The sequence below is a fragment of the Aquila chrysaetos genome, chromosome 6 (assembly GCF_900496995.4).
Source record: "Aquila chrysaetos chrysaetos chromosome 6, bAquChr1.4, whole genome shotgun sequence".
Lineage (NCBI taxonomy): Eukaryota > Metazoa > Chordata > Aves > Accipitriformes > Accipitridae > Aquila > Aquila chrysaetos.
This window is the reverse complement of record NC_044009.1, coordinates 43,020,846-43,042,618: the sequence shown is the minus strand read 5'-3', so window position 1 is coordinate 43,042,618 and position 21,773 is coordinate 43,020,846. Positions and strand designations below refer to the sequence as shown.

Here is a 21,773-nt window from a genome sequence, read left to right as displayed (position 1 = left end):
TTCAGTTCTGCATGTATTTTTGTAGATAACTGCCTTTGTTCCTTATTTCTGAAATGGTTTTAGTATCTGCTCACTATGGGTTTAGCCATATATATTTATAAAATGCTACAGATTATATGTCTTCTGCTCTCTTTTTAAGGAAGCAAGTTAACTTTAGTTAGCTGTTCCTGAAAGTTTACTTAAGTGCTGCAGGGTTATTTACAGTCATGAATTAGTATAGAAAAACATTTGGATGAAAGTAGCTTCTGAGAAGAGGAGTCAACTTTGCTAGACTGATTTTTTTTTTTTTTTTGTGCTAGGGGTGACAATGGCAGGTAAGAGGGTTCCTCATGCTGGGTGGCTTCTGCTTGTCATTAGGTTATCAACCTAAGGCAGATTCTTTTGCAGAATTACTCCATGGGGCTTTGGGCTGGAGTAAGAGATGCTGAGAGTAAGCAAACAGAAATGCAAACAAATAGCAGAGAGAGGGTTTTGGCAAAAAGAGTAACATTGTAATTTTTTTGGTATCAAATGCAAAAGGATAACAAATTTAAAGCAAGTGAAATGGCCACCAGTCATCTTCTAAGGGCTTTGTTTATTTTGCAGTTGACACTGTGTAAGCACTCTTCATAAATACTGAAAAAAGGGAGTAAACATTATTGACCTTAATTCAGTCTCTTGTGTTTGAGCAGGTCAGCATGTGATAACAGAAGAACTGGTAGCTGAAACAGATGAATATATTTTAATTCTGCACTTTGAGATGATCGTGAACTCTTCTTCATAAAGTGATCCCATAGGAAATGTGTTCTAAAGCAAATGCTTCTTTCTGATTTGATCCCAGTTAACATGGAGGGTGACTGACAATCCTTTGCACTTCAAACGTGGAAGCAAAATGTGTGAGACTGAGCTAGGCTGTGGAAGTGTTTATGATTTTTATTCATGCTATCTTGCAAAAAGGATCTAATTAGTAGTAATATAGGGAAGTGTCTTGAAACTGATACAATCTTCTTGAGTGGATGTTGATAAGAATCCTTCTTATTGAGGGTGGTGTTGATGTCAGTCTTAGTTGCAAGAAAACATATAGAGTTTTTCTAGTTTCTATGCATTCCTAGTCACATTCCAAGGATGTTTGATCTTGGGAGGAAAAATTTCATCTGTTTGGTCTTTAAAGGCCAGCTTGGTAGAAACAGATACAGGAGGTAATGGCAGCACAGTGTTCAGCAATGCTTCCTCTTGCAAACCTTTCCCTTGCTAGTCCTCCGTTCTTGCCTCTGAACTTAACATTTCTCATCATAGTACTAATGTAAGCATTGAATTCTTGCTTAGGCTGGAATAGAGTGTGTTAGGTGACCTAATTAACTCTGGGCTCCTGAGAGCAGGCCAGAATTTAAGTTAAAGTCCCTATCACTTGATTAGTGGAAGAAAAGAAACCTCCTAAACCTTCATGTAAATGTTAGTGTCATCCTAGGACAGTTCTCTCTAATGCTGGTACTCCTAGTACTTCCTTCTTACTACCTGTCTCCCTCGTTCTGGGTTTTCTTTCTGCACTGCTTAAAACAAAATTCTTTGGGATCCTATGTGGAATTTTTGTATATTCGCTGTAATTGATAACTGTAAACCCCTTCCTTGTTGTGCACAACTGCAGAGGGAGAGAGAGGCTGTAAGTTTGTGGTGTTACCTGGGAGGTCTGGCAAGGGCTGCTCCTGCTTCAACTTGCTCCTGCTTCGACTTTCCCCTGCTCTTACAGCCCACCCCACTTCCTCGGTTTTCTGCTGTTGTGAGAACCTGCCGGCATTGTGACATCGAGGTGTAGGCCACCAATGGAGATGGGGTTTCTGCTGCCCCTGCATTACGCTTCGGCTGGCAGCTTTCGGGTTGGTTGGCAGCTCTGATGTCGAGCTTGTGTCAAAGTGAGCCCTGATCTTCTTTGCTTCTCTTTCTGGTGATCTGTGAAGATACCTCACCACTGCATGGCTTTCAGAAAGCTCTAGCTGCTCACTTTCTAACTTATTGCTGGCCTTTTGAGGTGTGATGAACTGGATGCTGGAAAGAAGAGTTTCTCAAGTTGTTGCTGTGAAATTCAGAATTAATTTTTGCAATTTTGTGTGTTGTATTCCTTTTTATTACTAAAAATCAGATTAGGATGGCTGTGATGTTTGTTTGAGATGCTGGAGGGAAATGTCTGTAAAATCTGGTGCCTGAATTTCTTTATCCTCATTTGAGTCTTTGCTTAATGAGATACCATATTCATAACACTAATTTAGAAATGCTGCACTTTACATAAATTGCACATTAGAAGAGATAAGAAGCCCATATTTAAAATGGTCAGCTAATTATATCCACCTCAGGATCCATTCTGTGTTATTAAAATGTTAAGGTCATCTTTTATCAAGCTAATTTTACCAGTTGCTGAAGCCCCAAGCACTTCTCCAAAGGCAGGTGAGCCATTCATGTTCACACATGTATTTACGACCTGGAAGAATGAGGTTGGAGCAGATGGAAGCTTAGATGCATTGTAAATTAAGAGAAGTAAATATCTGTGTGGGGCGTAATAAGTGGATAGAGTTGGGGAAACAGGTTTGGGTAATTTAAACAGGAGCTTTGTGAAGGCTGATGTTCTAGTGGGCAGCCTGAACCCAATTCTTGAACCAGGTCAGCAAGGTCTGGGTTCCCTTCTCCAGCCCTGTGGCTCCTCAGTGAGTGGCTATCAAGAGCACTGTCCCTCTCCTGCTTCTTGAAGCATCCCTGTGTTGAACAGGCAGGGGTAAAACTCGCTGGGGCAAGGGTGACAAATTTGGTACTTGGTTCTGGCATTGCAGGATACTTGTGTTAATACTGGGATATTCATACAGAGTTCAGATTAAGCTAAACTGAAGAAGCACAAACTTTTGAATAGCTTCTAAATATCAAGTAATTTGTGCTTTCCATGGAATAGGTTTCTGCAGGAGTTAGTGGCCATTATAAATGTCTATTCTTCACTAAGTGCAAAGGGTATTTTTCAACTTCACCTTTTCTAATGTAATTATGTAGCAGCAAGTTAATTAAACTTGCCTACAACATAAACATCCTGCTCTGCCACACGTGTTCTCTCCCCAGAGAGAGGGTGAAAAACAAACTGCATGTGGTTTACCTAATCACGTTGCTTAATGCAGAAGCAGAATGTGCCAGCTGCTTCTGTTAGGTCATCCTATGTAGGTTCTTGTGCTGTACTTACCGTACCATGAAAATTACGGCATGTGTGCAAGGACCCCTGTTTACTTAAGGACGTTGTCTTGACATGCACTCTGATCACCTGCCAGTGCCAATGAATTATTCTCGTAGGGGATCACTGCGTGCTGGTAATGCTGCTGGACAACTTTCTTTTTAGGGTGCTTGCAAAGCTGGTACCATTTCAGATTTTCTGTACTATGTGTCTAATGCTGAAATGGGAGGGGAGGGCAGGCAGGCTGAAGTGGGATAGGAGAATTGCTGTTTCTTCATGTGTGTTAAGCTGACAATCTTATATTTGAGAACCTGCTTTGGAGCAGGAGTGTCAGTGTCAGGGGGAAGGTTTTTTGCTATGCGTATGCATTTTTTTCTTTTTCCTTCCAGGTGTAAATTCCTGAGTTTTCGATGAGGCTGGAGATTTTTGAAATATTGATTAATATTTAGGCATTGACAGATCAGTTTCCCGAAGAGCCCAGTTTGTGTTGGGAAGTTGGTTTCATTCATTGCAGTGGAGATGTAACAGAAAGCATGAGATCTGCTGGGCAGAACTGCAGGATGCTATATTAAGGAGCTGGTTTCTGACCCTGGCTCTGACTTCCTCTGTGGTAATAGTCATATTGTTTAAACTGGTTTTACACTGTAATCACTAACTGTGTGTTCCTCTCTTTCTCGGAGGCCTAGTTTGTAACAGTTGGCTCTGATTTTGCAAAGCTTTCGCAGGGTCACAGCTGGAGCTGAAATCAGCAGAAGTTGTGATTTGAATGTATGAATAAAATAAAATAAAAATTGGGTCACAACTATCTCAAAGTTAGAGAGGCTGAAAATTTATTGCGCCTCAGTTCCCCATATGTAAAATGGGACGATAATGTGGTCCTCCTTTTATTGTTCGGTACATGACTCCTTCATAAGCGTCGATGACAAGCACAAGAGAAGAAAACCATAAGGAAACTCTTTATTAGCGCATGAGTGCCAAATGAATAATACCTGATGCTCATTGCACAATGAAAAGGGGCAGTTTTTGAATAATTCCTTGTCTGGGAATCACTGTCCACTTAAAGCACTGAACAGGAAAGTAGTCCTGCTCTTTTTATATATTGTCATAATCATAGGTGGTTAAGTTAACACATGTGCTTTCTTAATTAGAGTTTAAACCTTCTGAGTACTGTATGCCTCAAGTTTAATGTAGGAATATTTTTGTTTAATTTCTCTATATCCAAGAATTATAGAATAATTTTGGTTGGGAGGGACCTCTGGGAAATCTGTAGTCCAGCTTCCCGCTCAAAGCAGGGGCAGCTTCAAGGTTGGAAGAGGTTGTTCAGGGCTGCTGGTTGAGTTTTGGGTGTCTCCAAAGATGGAGAAGCCACAGCCTCTCTGGCCCAGGGCTTACCCCACCTCATTGTGAAGACCTTTTCCTTGTGTCAAACAAGGAATTTTTTTTGCTGCAACTTGAGACCATTGCTGCTTGCCCTTCTGTGCATCTCTAAAAAGAGTCTGTCTCCATCTTCTCCATATATAGGAGAGACAGCGGTGAGAAGCCTTCTCCTTCTGAAGGAGGCTGAACAGACCCAGGTCCCTCAGCCTTTTCTTGTCTGGCACGACGTACCTAGCTTGCACTGATCTGTGGGTTAGTCCATCCCAGGCACAAGGCTTTGCATTGCTTTTGTCAAAGTTCAGGTGGTTTTGTTCAGCCTGTTCCTCTGGGCAGTCGGGATGCTCCAGAAAGACAACCCACCCTACTGCATCCTGACTGCTCTCCTAGGTTTGGTCTCATCTGAGAGGTTGCAGAGTGTGTGTGTGCTGGTCCATCGGCCAGCTCTGAGGCATTTAGCTGTATTGACCCCTGAAGTGCACCACTTCTACCTGTTTGCTAGTTAGACTTCAAACCACTGGCCATTATGTTACCAGTTTACATTAGCACACCATAAACGGTAGCAAAGCTGCAGGCAATAATTGTTCTCCAGAGGTATCAAGTGGAAAGTTCAGACCTTTTGAGGTGCCTGTTTTTTGAATGCTCCAGCTCTAAAATGTTGTTGGCTAAATCTACAGTTATTTTTTCCAGCGATAGCTTGAGTAGTAGTTATCATTGCAGAAAAATCTGCAGTTAGCTACTGACTCTTGGGCCCAGCTTCAGTTGTGTTACCCTGACGCAAATCCACAAATAAATTATACGTGAGTGGAGTTCTTGCTGACTTGAGGTGTTCATGTAAGTGCAAGAGAAATTGCTTAGCTGAAACTCACTGCAGATTTGTTCCAGGCAGATGTATTTTGAGACCTAAAGAGGTCTTTAAATGATAAATAATTAGCTTTATAGTAGTCCAGTGAGAGGAGTGTTTTGCTACTTACTAATTAAGTATTATTGCTTTCCTTTTTTTCTGTTGCTACCCTGCAAAAGCATTACAATAGTTTCATTTGTGTATAACTGACCTGTGGCATTAATGCACAAAAGAGGAGAATCAAATGCAAGTTTAATTAAGATGGTTTTAAAAAAAACTGTAAGCTGGATTTATCATGCCCCTTGAGAACTAGTATTGATAGAAACTTCAGGTGCAAATGCAGCTGCTGTCTTGGTAGCAGGGAGCTGGGCAGTGGCAGAGCCCTTCACCCCCAGATGGGAAGCCTGCGCTGCATCATACCGGGCTCATGGACAGCTGACAGCTCATTTTGGCTCTGACGCACCCTTCCTTCGTGGCAAGCCTGCACTTCTCTTCCAATGCATGTCTGTGCTCTCAAGTGTTTACAGGAGTACATGTTAAGAGAAGTTTTTATATCTAATGAGGATGTGTGTGTTGCTAGCACGCTTGCGGGCAAGTGGTAGGTATTCTGAAGCATCCCCAGGGTCTACTGTCAATGTTCCTGTTATATTGTTGGACCTTTTTTCCTTGCACTTGTTGGTTTCTAAACTTATAACTGAATAGTCAAATACATGAGCTGAAGAGGAGGAGCTTTGCTGCCACTTTACAGTTGACTGTAGGGCACTGCTGGTGAATTGCACAGCAAGGTTAGTTTTTATTTTCTTCCAAAAGCCGTTTGGAAAAGCAGAGCTAATTTATTGATGTACATGCTCTGCAAGCGACATAGGGGCTTCTGCCTTACCTTGTTGGGTGTACTGGGGAAACTGCTCTTGCACCAACAAGCCATGGGATTGGAACGTGATGGTGGTTTCTTCGGAGCAAGTGATCTTTGCAGTTGCAGAAGATATGCCCAAAGTTTTTGTTTCTGACGTAGAGGTTTTTTTTCCCTTTCTCTTTGTCGTAGTTTAACCCCAGCCAGTAACTAAGCACCATGCAGCTGCTCGCTCACTCCTCCCTTCTTCCAGTGGGATGGGAAGGAGAATCAAAAAAAAGTAGTAAAACTCATGGGTTGAGATAAGAACAGTTTAATAACTGAAGTAAAAGAAAATATAATAATAATTAATAAAAAATTATAATAGTAATGAAAAGGAATATAACAAAAAAAAGAGAAATAAAACCCGAGAAAATACAAGTGATGCACAATGCAGTTGCTCGCCACCTGCTGACTGATGCCCAAGCAGCGATCTGCCCCTCCCAGCCAACTCCCCCTAGTTTATATACTGAGCATGACATTCTATGGTATGGAATATCCCTTTGGCTAGTTTGGGTCAGCTGTCCTGGCTATGCTCCCTCCCAGCTTCTTGTATACCTGCTTGCTGGCAGAGCATGGGAAACTGAAAAATCCTTAACTTAGCATAAGTGCTACTTAGCAACAACCAAAACATCAGTGTGTTATCTACATTATCCTCATACTAAATCCAAAGCACACTGTACCAGCTACTAAGAAGAAAATTAACTCTATCCCAGCCAAAACCAGGATGCTCTTCTCCCCTGCCCTTCCCCTCCATGTAACAAAAAGAGCAATCAGTGCGCTGTAGATAAGCACTTTGCAGCGGTCAGTGAGGAAAAAGCAAGCTATTGCCAACAGTGAGCCTGTGGGCACGTAGAGATGAACAAGTTCAGTGAAAACGGTTACTGCTTTTTTCAAACCATGTAGTCAAAACCACTCATTGGTTTGTACTGTTATGATCCTGATTTCTTTCTTTCCTTTTCTTTATGCTTTGCTAGCTTTTAATCTGAAGACAATCTCTTTCACCAGGTTTTTGCATCTTGCTGTGACCTCAGTAGAAACGAGCCTCTTCTCTTGGCCAGGGCCTGAAGGCACTGTCCTAACGGCAGTGGTGGCAGGTATGGAGGCTGGATCCCCCTTCAGGAGCCTTCCCTGAGACTTGCATGGGCTCCAGGCTGCTGGTCATCCTTCCTGCTGGAAGCAAATCTACACATACTCAGCTGCTGCTTGAAGCCAGGCCTTACGCAAGTCCGTGGGGAAGCCTTGGGCTGCTGCATTTGCTCTTCAAACAGCTGTTGGGTCTTCAGAGACCTGGCTGCTCAAAGTATCCCACATGGTGCTGTCTGGGTCCCAGCAAAATTAAAATTGTCAGAAGGGCAGTCTTGGAAGTTTTCTGTAATCGCTTTCCAGATGGGTGTAATTTTGTGCCACTGCTAGCGGTGATTTGCTTGTGTGGGGCTTTTGGGGAGAGCTGCACTGTGAGGGGTATGAAAAAAGGGTGGGGAGGCCTTCTGCATGAGTGTTTTTTCTTGGAGAAAACGTTGGCCCAGCGCTTGTCAGGTGTGTGCTCGGGTGTCTTGGCTGAAGCTCCTGAAAGATGTCATTCTGGGACTGCTGTTCCTCAGCATCTGCGTTCAAGACGCGAGTGCAGCATGTAAACAGGATACAGGGGGAATTTGGCCTGACTATCACTATCTTATTCCTTCCCCTAGCACTGGAGACCACCCTGCAAGGCACTGACAGCTGCTGCAACTTAAGAGGCATACTAGAGAAGGACAAATAAAACTAGAAAAGGATAAATAAACTAACAATAATCCGTTGTGAATGTTTTATTCCAATTGTATTTTAGTAGCACTTAGATATGTAGAAATCTGTCTTGTGGTAAACATCTTTGAAGCTGGAGTGGGATAGTTTTCTGGAAAGAATATGAACTGATTTGTGATTTTTCATAGACTTCAGTCTTTTGGTTACAGGGACAGTTTCAGTCCATCTCACAATATTTATAAACTAAAAAAAGTGTGATAAATGGGTAGCCAAGTTCAGTGGTGTTCAGCCTTTGGAAAAAAAACAGATTTTTGGGGGGTGGTAAATGTGCTGGGCTGGAGTTCAGATGTTGTACCATGAGCTCCTGCATAATATTTTCCTGGATTGTGGTTTGCACAGTATCCTCACATAAAGTAGTCCAGCAAAAGTTAAAATGAAAATTTTTTACATCTTTAAGGCTGTGACAGGTCTGTTGCAACACTTAAACTTTTTTTTTTTTTTTCATTCTTTGAGAGAAGGACACATGAATTTCTACAGAAATGCGGACTTTAGGGGTTGTTGACTCATCGTTGCTGAGCTGTTCCTGTTCCTTTGACAATCTGAGACTGCTGTGAGAATTTTGAATAGCAACAACAGCATCTTGGCTATGAAAAGATACATGTACCCATAGGTACATGCACATGCATGTAGGCAGCAGCGTGAATGCAAAGGTATTCTTAGAGTTGGGAAGGATCCCGGTGCAGCCAGGCCTCACTGTCAACGTTGAGATGAGTTGCTCAGTGTTTTGTGTCAAAGTCACTTCTGAAATCTGTTTTCTAGAAGTTCAAAAACCCAATGTAGGGAATTGTGGAGGCTTCTGAAGTACATATGTGACTTTGAAACAGGTTTTACTGTTGTTTCATTAGAAACAATGCTGGTAAGGGCTTTAAGGAAGATCTTACTCATGTTTTACGAAGTGTGGTTATCTGTGAGCAGAGCCAGTGCCTGAACCTCAACTTCTTGTTCTCAAAGTCTACCATCTTAAAAGCTTTCTGTAGCACTTGGAAGAGCTTTGCTGTTAATTCCATACTAGTGAAATATTACTGGGGTTTTGTGTTTGGTGGGTGTTTTTTTTTGTTGTTGTTGTTTTTGTTTTTACAACGTTAACTGCCTTACAACACTGCTTTAGCAACCACAAATATTTTAGTTTGACTCTTGCTGTGGAGGCACTAATCTCAAAATCATTGAAGAAATGCTCTAGTTGTAATTCCATGGCCTTGTTGTTCATAAATAATACTGAGAATGATTTTCTGTGTTCATAGAAAAGTACTACTGCTTACCCAGAAGATTAGGAAGTTAAAGGTAGTTCTGTAACGGGTCTGTGTGCAGTTATAGGATCTACCTTTTGTGAATTGCAATTTGCAGACTGGATTTAAATCTCTTTTTTTAGTGTATAAAATTGTTATTTATTTAAAAATAAGCCTTAGTTCAAATGTTAAAAATTCCCTGGCCCATGTGGTGTGGTAATTTGTGCTGGGAGAGTATGATTAGTACCTGTAAGGTCTGTGCTTTTACTCTTTTATTTGCTTATTTGTTTGCCTCTAGGTCCTTACACTGTCAGGGCAAATGTTTTAAATATCATCCAAGTTTTTTATACCCTTAAGGCGGGCTAATCCGTTACTTGCATGGGTACTAAAAGTTTGCCCAGCCTTTGGCAGGGTGAAAACTAAATATAGTCTTTTGGGTTTGTGCAGTTCAATTGCAGATGCATGAACACAATTAAGAAGGAAAATAATTTAATCAATATTGTCCAAGAGGTGGCTCATTTAGCAGGGACCTCTGTTCATGCTCCATCTCTTTGGACTTTGGCTCTTCTAAGATTCTCTGGTCTCTCAAAAAGCAAGCTGCAGCTCAGTGTCTCATCCCTGGCAGTCAGCGTGTTATATTCGTCCTCTGCTGCAGAGGTTAGTCTGTAAGGAATCTGCCCTCTCCGCAGCTGACTGTCATGTGTCTTGGGATCTGCACCAGCCACTGCTGCTACTTGTTGGGCTCTTCTATACTGAGGTTTGGCCATTGGTGCTTAGTACGTTTCTATGATCTTGTGCAGGCGGGTGAGGTCTTTTTGCTTATGAATGGGAGAAATCTGCTAAATGTACTTCTGAACTTTACCTTGTACATTGAATTACAGCTCTTTTTTTTATGAGATTTGGGGTTTGGGGACCCCCTGCATGCAAAGTTAGGGATTCTGAAACGCAGCTGGTCAGTGTATTTAACATCATGCACTTGCGCTCACGTTCATTTGCTGCAACATGTTCCTTCCAGATTGGCAGTGTCCACTGTGCTGAAGGTGACTGGCTGGCTTGCCCTTAGTCACTTTCTCAGACTTCTCAGGGGGGCTGTTTTCAAAGTTGTTCAGTTAAACCATCAACTTTTGGGACTGCCAAGGCTAGAGATAGGAATTATTGAAGAAGAGGCGTTTAGAGAAGTCTGGGTCTAGTCAAAGTGAAAATCCAAGTGGAGAGGAACATGTGGATGAAGGCAAAATGCTCATTCAATGTGGAAGTACATGACTGAAAGGGCTGCATTCTCTTCTATGGTGATTTTTTCCTTTTTCTAAAGACTGACAAAATCAGCTATCTCATCTGTCACACTCAAAAAAAAAAAAAAAAAAAAGTTGTCAAATGATTTTAATCAAAGACTGTTTAATTTACCCTTGTCAGATGAATGGACTTTCATAGGCCATGCATACAGTCCTGCTGTATTCATTGCAGTGTGAAGTTACTTTCCTGATTTTTTTTTTTTTTTTCTTGGGTTCTGTTAAACATACTTGTGATTGAGGCATGTTAGTTAATGGGAGAGTGCAACAGCTCTAGACCAAGTATGCAGGGCTCTCTGTATGATGTCTAACTGAAAAGCAAGGGTGAAGCTTGCATTCACTAAAACTGAAAAACAATTAGCTGTGACTAGGGACAATTTTCAGACGATTAAAACCCAAGCTCATACATTTTTATGACTATGCAATCTCATAATTTTCAGCTAAATTAAGACAGCAAGCAAGTCTAAACTGTACTTCCCTTCTATGCCAATAATAACAAATGAGAGGCGTCTGCAGAGGATGAGTTTGGTTATGTCTCCTTTAGCATTTTTGTACATTTAAAATATATGATAGCCTGAATACCCTCTGCTCTCCTTGGTTTTATTTTTATCTGTAGTACCGCTTAATGAGTTATTAGAAATTAAATTCCTAGATAGTCCTGCTGGCTGCTCTCCATTGCAGGATATTACTGCAATACTGATTGCTGCAGTAATAGCTAGAACACATATTTTTGTTTCTAAATGTAACACTGAAAATCAGCAACTTGTTTTTTCTTCAAAAATGTACGTTCTTGCATCTCTTCTTTGAATAGTATTACTGAATGACAGTGATACGACATCAATTCATATGGCAGTGATTTACTCTGAGGTTATCTTCATTAGCGTCATCCTGAATAGCTTCCTTTAGGATGAAACTTAGTGTAACATGTTGTATTTATCGAATTGTCAGGTATCTAATTAATCTGGTGATACTGGCACTGTCTATAAATGAGGTGTAGACAGCAGCTTCAGCTATTATTTGAAATTTACCCCAATACTTAGTCTAACTATGTTTGCAACCAAAACCCACTAATGGAAATGATCCCTTGGCTCTAGTAGTCCTATTTTTTCCCACCTTTCCTCTTTTGCTGATAGGGGGCTACTTTGACCTCTTAATGACCAAGACAGGCTGCTGCTCCAATGGACTCTGAATAATTTTCATTTAATCTTCAAAATAGTACAAGCTATAGAAATTTCAATTGAATATCTAAATAAGATGGCTTAAATACAAGTTTCTTTTAAAAAGCAAGTAGCGTCTGATATTTGGGTCATTGTTTCAATTCTTCATTGGAATAATAGGAACATTTTTCTTACACCGGACCTGAATTGTCTATCTCTAGAGTGTGTTCTTCAGTGTAGGATTATGCCCTATTGTAAGAGGCAAGGGCATTGAGGTGGCATTTCTAGAATTAAGGGAATGTACAGTATAAAGTAGGTCTTTAAACTGTGGTTTTAAGGTGATAAGTTCGTAGCCGTAAGACTTGTAAGCCTTATTTAGGACAATTGATTTTCAGAAGTGGTAATGTATTTTGCCTGTAGTGATATTAAACCTCCGTGCCGAACGCCCTCGATGGGTTCTCTTTTTTGGTGGATGTTGCAAGTTGAGGCTTTGAAAGAGAAACTACCTGATTTTCTTGCCAGGCTGGAGGAGATGTTTCGGCTCTTGTTTTACATTTCAGAGTATCTTGATGTGACCTGCGCCCACATGTTGTGTCCTGTAGAACATCTGTTCAAGAGCATGACTGTTTGTGTAGTTGGGAAGGGTTCTGGGCATTAAGGATAAATAAAACCACGCTCCTGTAGGAGTACCTAGGGACTGTTTTTGGTTGGTGACCATGATCAAGATTCTGTTAATAAGCTAGTGAAATTTAATTTTGTTCAGGAGTCCAAAAATACAAAGCTTCCTTAGAAGAGGGAGCAGGAAACAGAAGAAGCATGGATACTAAGTCTTTAATGACCTGAAACTAGTACAAATGTGTCCAGAAGTGCCTGCTGAATAAAACTCAAGTATTGGTGAAACTAATTATGTTTTGAAATTATTTGGAGTTCAGCAAGTCTGGTTAAACTGTCTTATGAAATTATTTTAGAAACGAGGCTGGAAAATCTGTTAAGTGTTGGTAGCTTTATTAAAATGGTAATGCCATTCTAAAAATGAAGATGAAAATTAATTTTCTGAGAATAGATAATGATCATCAAAAGCTGAGAAGATTGAAAATTTGTTTGGTATTGTCTGATTGCTTTTCTCTCTCTCTTTTTTTTTTTTTTTTTAAATAGTGATCACATGGAAAATATTTATGGCTACTTAATGAAATATACCAATCTCGTCACTGGCTGGCAATATCGGTGAGTCTTTTATGGTGCTTTTTCGTAATGTTGGGCTCTGCAGTGTCTAAACAAACATATTTCAGGTTTTTTTAATAATATTTGGATTTCCCTTTTTCTGTTAGGCAAACTTTATGGAAGAGTCTTATGCTTGTCTCAATATAGATTAAGCTAATGTGTAGATGAATAATATTTGTATTAAGGCATGAATAAAAAAATGCATAGGAAGTATGAAGCAGTTAACTCATCTGATGGCTTATAACTATGCTTGTATGTGTAGAAAGCATGTACAGCATTAATTTTTTTCTCCTTTTCCATTAAAAATATTGTCTTTGTTTTTTCTGCTGAGTCTTCAGCTTTATGCCAAATCATGCCATCATTTTTAAAAAAAAATAATTAGGACTTCTTTACTGAAAATTCAAACTCAAGCAAGCTTTTGCCTTTATTTCCCCAGTCTCCCCTGGAATAACTTGCTTTTCTTTGACAGGTGAAGTTCTCTGGTCAGGCTTCCCGCTTGATGCTGTTCCTAGAGTAGCACAGTGCAACCAAATTAGTATTGGAGAGACAAGTCCTTTGCATACCACACTGGCCAAATTCCTGTACTACCACTGGCGTGCAGTGACTTGTGTCAATATACTTATCATTAAACTCAATTGAATAGTTGAAGTATAATGTCGACCTTAATTTTTCTTTTTAAATCGGGAGTTGCTTCAGTTTCACAGTTTTGTATCTCAAGTGTATCTGGGGCTGTTTTACCCTTAATTTATGTAGTTTAAGGATGTATTAACCCTTAGAGATTCAGGATATTCTTTTGATTCCCAAAATCTCGCAGCAGCACTCTTCTGTGGGCACGCTATTCTGTTGTGCAATCCCTGGTCTCTGAGAAAAAATTGCTAAGAATTTAATTTTTGTGCAGTCTTGTTGCAGACATAATTCATATGTTTGGGGATGTACTGACTCAAATCTTTAAGTCCCAGCCCCATCTGTGCCAACTTGTAATGAAAGTCTTGACTTGTCCAAGTACCACCCTCCTCCCCCACCAAAAAAAGAGAAAAGAATAAGCTGGTTTTATTTAGTGTATTTGCTTTGTTATCATTGCAGGTTTTTTGTTTTAAACAATGACGCTGGCCTGCTGGAGTACTTTGTGAATGAGCAGTCTAGACATCTAAAGCCCAGGGGTACCCTGCAGCTAGCTGGAGCTGTAATTTCACCCAGTGATGAAGACTCTCATACCTTTACAGTCAATGCTGCCAGCGGGGAGCAGTATAAACTAAGAGGTAGGACCTGGATTCTTGGGCAGGGGATTCTTCCACTAGAGGACACTCCTGGCTCTCACCTGTGGCTGCTCTGCTGGGCTTGGCTGCACAGCCAAAGTGAGAGAACTTGTTTGGCAGCCTGCTGCAATGAGAATTACATGTGAAACTTTCATTCCACTCGTCAGTTAGAAACCACCCTTCTTTATGGATACTTCCATACTCTTTGGGTTTGATGACTTTCAGAAGACCGTGAACTTCAGATGTGTAGAATGGGGTTTAATCTTCATGTATAATGGCCTTAAATTGTACTGATTCAAAGTTTTCTAAATCATTATAGGTAACAGTGATGTGTTGATGCTTGCAGAGAAGTACATGATTCCTAATGTTCAGTTTGTTAGCCTTCATGTGGTGGTTATAGAAGCCCATTCTCTGATTTTGTAGGCTATGGAAATCTGGGCTAATATCTTTTAGTATTTCTTCCCTTGAAGACTTGCTGTCACTTCCTAACTCAGGTTACTCTTATTCCAGGAAAATGTGTCATGTTGTTAGATAAAAATATGTGTGAGGGGAGTTATCGTTTGTTGAAGTTACTTTTGTGTCACAACATTTGAAAAAAAAAAAAAAAAAAAAAAAAAAGGAAAGAAAAATATACATGCCATTTATGTTGAACTTGATTTAATGTTAAAGTTAATTACGGTCAGCTGAACAAGTTTTAGATTAAAAAACTGCGCTGTTAAGGTCTTATGACTGTTTTAAAGAATTAAGCAGGTGTTTTGCCCATACTTCAGAATGTCTTCATTTACATAACCCTTTTGGTTTGCTTTTATTAGCTACTGATGCTAAAGAACGGCAACACTGGGTTAGCAGGCTACAGATATGTACACAGCATCACACGGAAGCTATTGGAAAGGTATTGTATGACTGATATTTTCATGGGCAAAAATAATTTCAGCTGGTGGTAGAAGTAGTTGCAAATACAACTATCCTGTTGTCTAAGACAAATACTACAAAAGGGCATGTAGTTGGGCTTGAAACTTACGTCAAGAAATGTTTTTCTGAGTAATAGCTGACTTGTAATAGAAATACGCTTTAGGAAGGAAACAAAGTGAAGACCATTTGCCTCTGAAAAGCTGAATGGTCCTCCCTGAGCAGGTACTGGTGAGCTGAAAGATCAGAGTATCAGACCCATATTTTCCAGTGGTTTTGCATTTTTTTTAATGGATGAGGAAAGAGGTCTTCAGTGTTATTGAAGACCTTCCATTTTGGGAGTGTTACTTTTTTTTTTTTTAACCTTTACTTTTTTGTTTTTTAAAAAACACTCAACAGCCCACAAATACATTTAGGATGAATTCCCATGTTTGAGAAGCAAGTCCTCAACACTATATCTGAGGGTGGTTGCTAACCACGTGGTGGTTGTGAATATAGTGTGTTTTATAGAACCTCCTGATTACCTTAACACCTATTCTGATACCTGAATAAAACCTTGCTTTCAAGATAAGATCAACGACTTGTAGCTGGCTTTGTTGCAAGAGATAAGTTCAATGAATAGTTCTAAACGAAATCCCATCTCTTAATTGTGAGCTCTATCCTTGCAGGGTCTGTTAGGAGTCAATTTCTAGTACTGTTGCAAATCAAGGACTAATTTTCAAGTCACAGAAGTGATACATATTGATCAATCTCCTTTCACAGATTGTTCATAATTAGACTATAAAACAGCACAACTGTCAGCAGATAGTGCAAAATATTTATTTAGCAGTTGCTACTAATATGTTATTAGGGCTTTGTCATCTGTCCTTGCTCTATAAAAAATAAGAATTAAAGTGTTCTGCTGTATCTTTCAAATCAGAATTGCTGGTTATTAGAAATTAATTGTAAATGTTTCTCAATATGCTTATTTGTTCACTAGAACAACCCTCCTCTGAAATCTCGCAGCTTCTCTCTTGCATCCCAAGGAAGTGCCAACTCTCCTGGTGTGCAAAGACGACCCAGTCAAAATGCAGTTTCCTTTTTCAGTGTTGGACATCACAGATTGCCAGCTGGAAAAAGAGTTCCTATCATGCAGCCAGACCACCTTGTAGATGTTAGAGAGGTTTGTATGCCTTAAATTCTCTAATAATCTTTTGAAAGAGCTGTCCTATTATTTGTGGGATTGTGGAGAAACCTGCTATTCTTAGTTGGATATATTGTCAATAGCATGTCCTAAGCTATTATTGCGTATTTGTGTGAGGATAAGTAACTTGCCTTGGCTAGCTGTAGAAGTATGTGGTATATATTCTATGACTTTTGTACTCTGCAATAATATCCTGATGCTCAAGGTAGAACTTTGCATGTTCTTATCCTTGCAAGTCCTAGCACTACAGGTGACATGGGAATATCCTTAAGGAAGTATAACATCACATACTATGGTACTATTATATCATACACTGTTTTCTTCCCACATCAAGGTATAGAAGAATTGACTAAGCTGTACTTGTATTTCCCATGATTAAGGAGAAATTGGTCATGACTGATATTTAAGAATACTGTCATGGTTTAACCCCAGCCAGTAACTAAGCACCACGCAGCTGCTCACTCAATCCCCTTCCCACCCAGTGGGATGGGGGAGAGAATTGGGGGAAAAAATGGTAAAACTCATGGGTTGAGATAAGAACAGTTTGGTAGAACAGAAAGGAAGAAATAATGATAGTAACAACAATAATAAAATGACAATAATAATAAAAGGATTGGAATATACAAGTGATGCACAATGCAATTGCTCACCACTTGCCAACTGATGCCCAGTTAGTTCCTGAGCCCCCCCCGCCCTGGCCAACTTCCCCCAGTTTATATACTGGACATCATATGGTCTGGAATACCCCTTTGGCCAGTTTGGGTCAGCTGTCCTGGCTGTGTCCCCTCCCACCTTCTTGTGCCCCTCCAGCCTTCTTGCTGGCTGGGCATGAGAAGCTGAATAATCCTTGACTTAGTATAAACACTACGTAGCAACAACTGAAAACATCAGTGTGTTATCAACATTCTTCTCATACTGAACCCAAAACATAACACTATACCAGCTACTAGAAAGAAAATGAACTCCATCCCAGCTGAAACCAGGACAAATATTAATACCACTTTCTGGTATGCTAATTCATGTGGACAAATTGCCTAGGGATGGATGTGACTGAAAAGAGCAAAATAAAATGAGCAATTCAGAAGCATGCTTTTTTTCACTACACATTCACGTGTAGTGCATTTTGGAAAAAAAACTAGAAATAATTACCTTTCCATCTTAACTGACAGAATGGACTGACTACTGGCTGATTTAACTTGTGAATATTTCTAGGGTAGATCATGCAAATCTAAATATAATACTAACATAAAATTTATTGCTGAATTGCAAACCTGTGTTAGTAGTAGTAGTGTTGATATTAATGATTATTTTAATGTTAGCAGTGTAATTAGCGTAGTGTGATACATTTCTTGGCAAAAATAAGTTTCTAATGGAGGGCTTTTTAATTTAGCAAATAAGGCTCTAGGAAGCATGAATAGTTAGAAACTGAACTTAGACAAACTGGGATAGAAGAGTGCTCTGTATCGTGAGTGTCCTTAACCTTAAAATATGTGGCTGAGCATTGTGGTAAGTTCATCAGTGGGAAGCTGTAAATGGGTATTGAAAATACTTTCCCTGGTATGGTATGCTGACATTGTCATTGTTCCTTGATTTAAATCAAGTGCTGTGGTATAATTATTCAGTAGGCTAGACAAGGTGACTGCCTCTTTAGACTGTAAAATCTGTGAATATCTCTATCCACAGCAGACTGTTCTTGCAAAAGGGTAACTGCTGCTATCCTATTCATATCTTTTATTAGCAGTAAAGTCTCCTATAGTGCTAATGCAAAGACATGTGAAGTCCTGTCAGGTACCCAGGAAAACTTCAGCTGGGGTTCTTGTGGCTTCTGGGTTTTTTATGAGCTGATTCATCTGCTTTATCTTCTGAAAGAGAAGTTTGTCTTCCAAATTCATTTTAAAACTGAAGCTTTACATGTAGTTGCTTTTCAGTTTGATTCATCAAGTTACCTCTTACTTGTGATAAACTTCTTAGTAGTGTGGTACAACAATTACAACATATGGTAAACTTAAATAGTATTTGCACTTTCCTGCCTATTGCATGAAAACAGCAACAATACAGAATATGGCATTAATATTTACAGTATTCATGCTAATAGCTCTCTTAGCAGTTTTTCTTTCTTTTATCTGTTGTTGTATTTTGGTGTTTGAGAAGCTACCTTTAAGTGAGGTAATGTTCCAGAAGTGGCTTCTTAACTTTTTGACTTTTCAAATAGCAATACGGAATTCAAAGTTTGAGGAAGCAAAGAGGAGAGTGTTTGAGCTAGAGCACTGAAGCAGTGGCCTGCATCCTCTAATTGGGATTCTCACTGGGTAGGAGGTAAAGTGGAATGATTTTTCTTAGCATTGCAAAGAGCGCAGAAAACCGTTCATGTTCTCTTTTGATTGTTACTCAGTTTGGTGACACAGCATGATTATTTATCAACTTAAAATTTTTCACCTGTACAAATGAAGAATCCTCAGTAATGGTAGCTTTTCCGAATGTCAGTCTGCTTACCTTTTTGAAGCTAAAATGCTTGTTAGATACAATGCCTACTTTTTTTTTTTTTTTTTTTTTTTAAGATGTAGTTAAAATACTAGAAGGGCAGGTGCATGCCTGTTACACTTGAGCGTGATACAGCTTGAATACTTACAGATTCAGTTTGAGAATCTGTGGGAAGAACAGCTTCTATTTCAAAGGATCTGCTGCACGGTGACCTTTTTTGGTTTTCCCGTGAATTGCACTATAGCTGGGTCTTCTGTCAGTCCCTTTCCCTTCTACTTCCCCTTGTTCCTGGCCAAATACATGTCACACTGCTGACTTGGATACCTTGCAAAACAGGAGATTTAAGAGGATCTTTATGCTGACTTGTGCTAAATGCAGGTTGCAGGTGCGTGTGCTTGCAAAGCAAGATCTATAGCCTGTGTGCTTCTGATAGATTTTGAGTTTTTAATCACAGTGCTTTTTCTTCTCCTGACGCTTTTTTTTTTTTTTTTTTTTTTTTTTTTACAAATTTGAGTATATAAGCAGGCAAAACTTAGGATTGTTCAAAGTGTGTTCTTTGAAAGGGGAGATGTGCCTATTTGAACTTCAGTGCTGAGTATAGCATGACTTGTCATATTGTCTGGCCTGATCCTGGAATGAGGTGCTTGGGTGGTACCACATAGTAAATTACTAAGAGTGAAGATCACCGGAAGGATTGTGGTGACTTGTCAACTAATTATCTGTGTCTTTTTTTTTTTTTTTTTTTTTTTTTTTTTAATCCAGCAGAGTTTTTCAAACTATTGGAAAAAAACTTGCACACAAAGACTTGTATCACGTTCACGACTGGAAGAAAATAAGACGCATGTTCTGATAGCAGCTGGTGGGTTTGCATAGGCAAGGCTATGTAACTAAGTGTTTTACTAGCTTTATGCCCTGTCACTCTTGGGACATGCTAAGGTTGACTGTGCACAGTTAACTCCACTTCCAAAGAGCCAATGCTCTGTAAATTCACACCATAGCATGCTATGTAGCCAAGCCCTAAAATGTTCCAAATACCACATACCATGAACTTGAATTAATACATATTGCTTAAGTATTTATTGCATAAAACCTTAAGAGCAGTTCCTGGAAGGGTTTGCAGGCAAAGGTGCTGAAAAAAAATAATCAGTAAGATACTGTCAGGATTGGTGAATTAAAAAACTAAGTAGCACCATAGCGGTTAAACGAATGAGTGCATCTCAGATTATTTAAAGAAATTCTTCTGCTCTGCTAAATCTATCTGTTTTTACATTTAACTTAACTGCCAGAACATGTAATAATTGCAGAGTAGTGCTGTCCAGTTACATTGATACTGTTTTTTTGTACCTCCCCAGAAAAGGGGCTAGCATGTATAGAAGTCTGCTTTCCTCCCCATGATGCAAAATCAGGCAATATTTTGCTTCTGTGAGTACAAAGAGAAGGGTATGTAGGTTTTTGGAAGACCACAATGTGCTGCTTGATGGCTGGTGTGCTTTGCCGCTATGCCTCTTGTGGAAAATGTGCTGTTGCAGGTTCTGTGATGTAGGGGTATGTAGCTCCGTGTGAAGGAGGAAGGGAGCTTGGAGGAGAGCAAGGGGGACAATGACAACAGGAAAGCTGTAATTTGAACACATAATGAAGGTGAAAATCTTGCTTTTTTTTTTTTCTTCCCTCTGCGAAGTAAACAGTGAGATAGTGATCCTAAGCATGGTGGCAGTGCAGACAATAAATGAGAATCCTGTATGGTTTGAGCCAAATTGAGTGATACAGGTCTTTTCCTTTAAAGTGCTGGATCTCTTCTTGTAGGGAGTGAAAAGATCTTGATACCCATGGATAGTACCTCATAGATCCTCTTCCAGGCTGTGCAGAGCACAGAGCTTAATTACTCCTGACACAGAATGTGTGTGGGGGTTTTCCCCCCCCTGTCCCTATCAACCAGGCATGACAGTGTTTGATATTTACTGCAGCAACTATCATGTTCAAATTCCTCTTTGCTTTTTTTTTAAGTCACTGATATTCTTTTGCTTCTTAGTAAGGTGCCGTGTATTGCCATGGGAATTTCATCATGCATTTAATGACTCTTTAGTAGCTGCATCAAGAAAAAAAAAAAGTACAGTTAACTTTACATACAACTATTACCTTGTAGTTTTATTATTGTCATAAAATCATTTGGGATCCTCTGTGTGCACAGCTAAACATGTATCACAACACACTTCCATCACCTGATAAATGATTGTTTTGATTGACAGATGATGTCTCAGGCAGAGGGCCAGCAGAGAGACTTGATCAGGAGCATAGAATGCCTTCCTGTCTCTGGTCACCTTACATCCTTGGATCAAGACCTATTAATGCTCAAAGCAACTTCCATGGCAACCATGAACTGCTTAAATGACTGTTTCCATATTCTCCAGTTACAACATGCTTCTCAACAAAAGGGATCCTTACCAGCAGGTGGGTATAGATGCTCACAAAGAGCGGAACTCTGTAACAAATACAAATCCTTTCCTCCTTGCAAAAACGCTTGTTCCACTAAATTCAGTTTCACGCGGGCAGAGAAAACTGCCCGGCTGCCTGGTTTCTTATGAATTTTTCCAGAGTCTGACTTGATGGTGTTAGGTAGAACTCCATGCATATTGTATATTTTTTTAATCATTTATTCTATCTAGAATTCTGTGGCAGCAACTGCATAAAAGTAACATCTAACTGTTGTGGAGCGTGTCACAACAGAATAAAGTACAAAAGGCACCACAACAAGAAGGCTGCCTTTGGGATATAACTGGCCACTCAGGAACAGTGATAGTAGAGGGGGAATTTTATGGGATTGCAGATTCTAGGATATGTGGTGTCCAGTACAGCTCTGTCAAATGTCATGCTTTTCTGACTTTTTTTACACACTAAATACCTATTATAAGCTAAACACATGTAAATGCTTTCATTTCTAGTTAAGAATTAAAATACAAAGC

At 39.7% G+C, this 21,773-nt stretch overlaps 1 protein-coding gene across 2 annotated transcripts in view; it reads left to right on the top strand.

Moving 5' to 3' along the window:
• The window catches only part of OSBPL11 (oxysterol binding protein like 11), a 45,190-nt gene that overhangs the window by 4,206 nt on the left and 19,211 nt on the right, over positions 1 to 21,773 (top strand). For both annotated transcript variants that reach the window (XM_041124041.1, XM_030016665.2), the window contains exons 2-6: positions 12,919 to 12,987; positions 14,068 to 14,243; positions 15,053 to 15,132; positions 16,129 to 16,311; positions 21,060 to 21,261. In XM_041124041.1, coding sequence (XP_040979975.1) covers positions 12,919 to 12,987; positions 14,068 to 14,243; positions 15,053 to 15,132; positions 16,129 to 16,311; positions 21,060 to 21,261 — 710 coding nt within the window. The remainder of the gene's footprint in view (positions 1 to 12,918; positions 12,988 to 14,067; positions 14,244 to 15,052; positions 15,133 to 16,128; positions 16,312 to 21,059; positions 21,262 to 21,773) is intronic.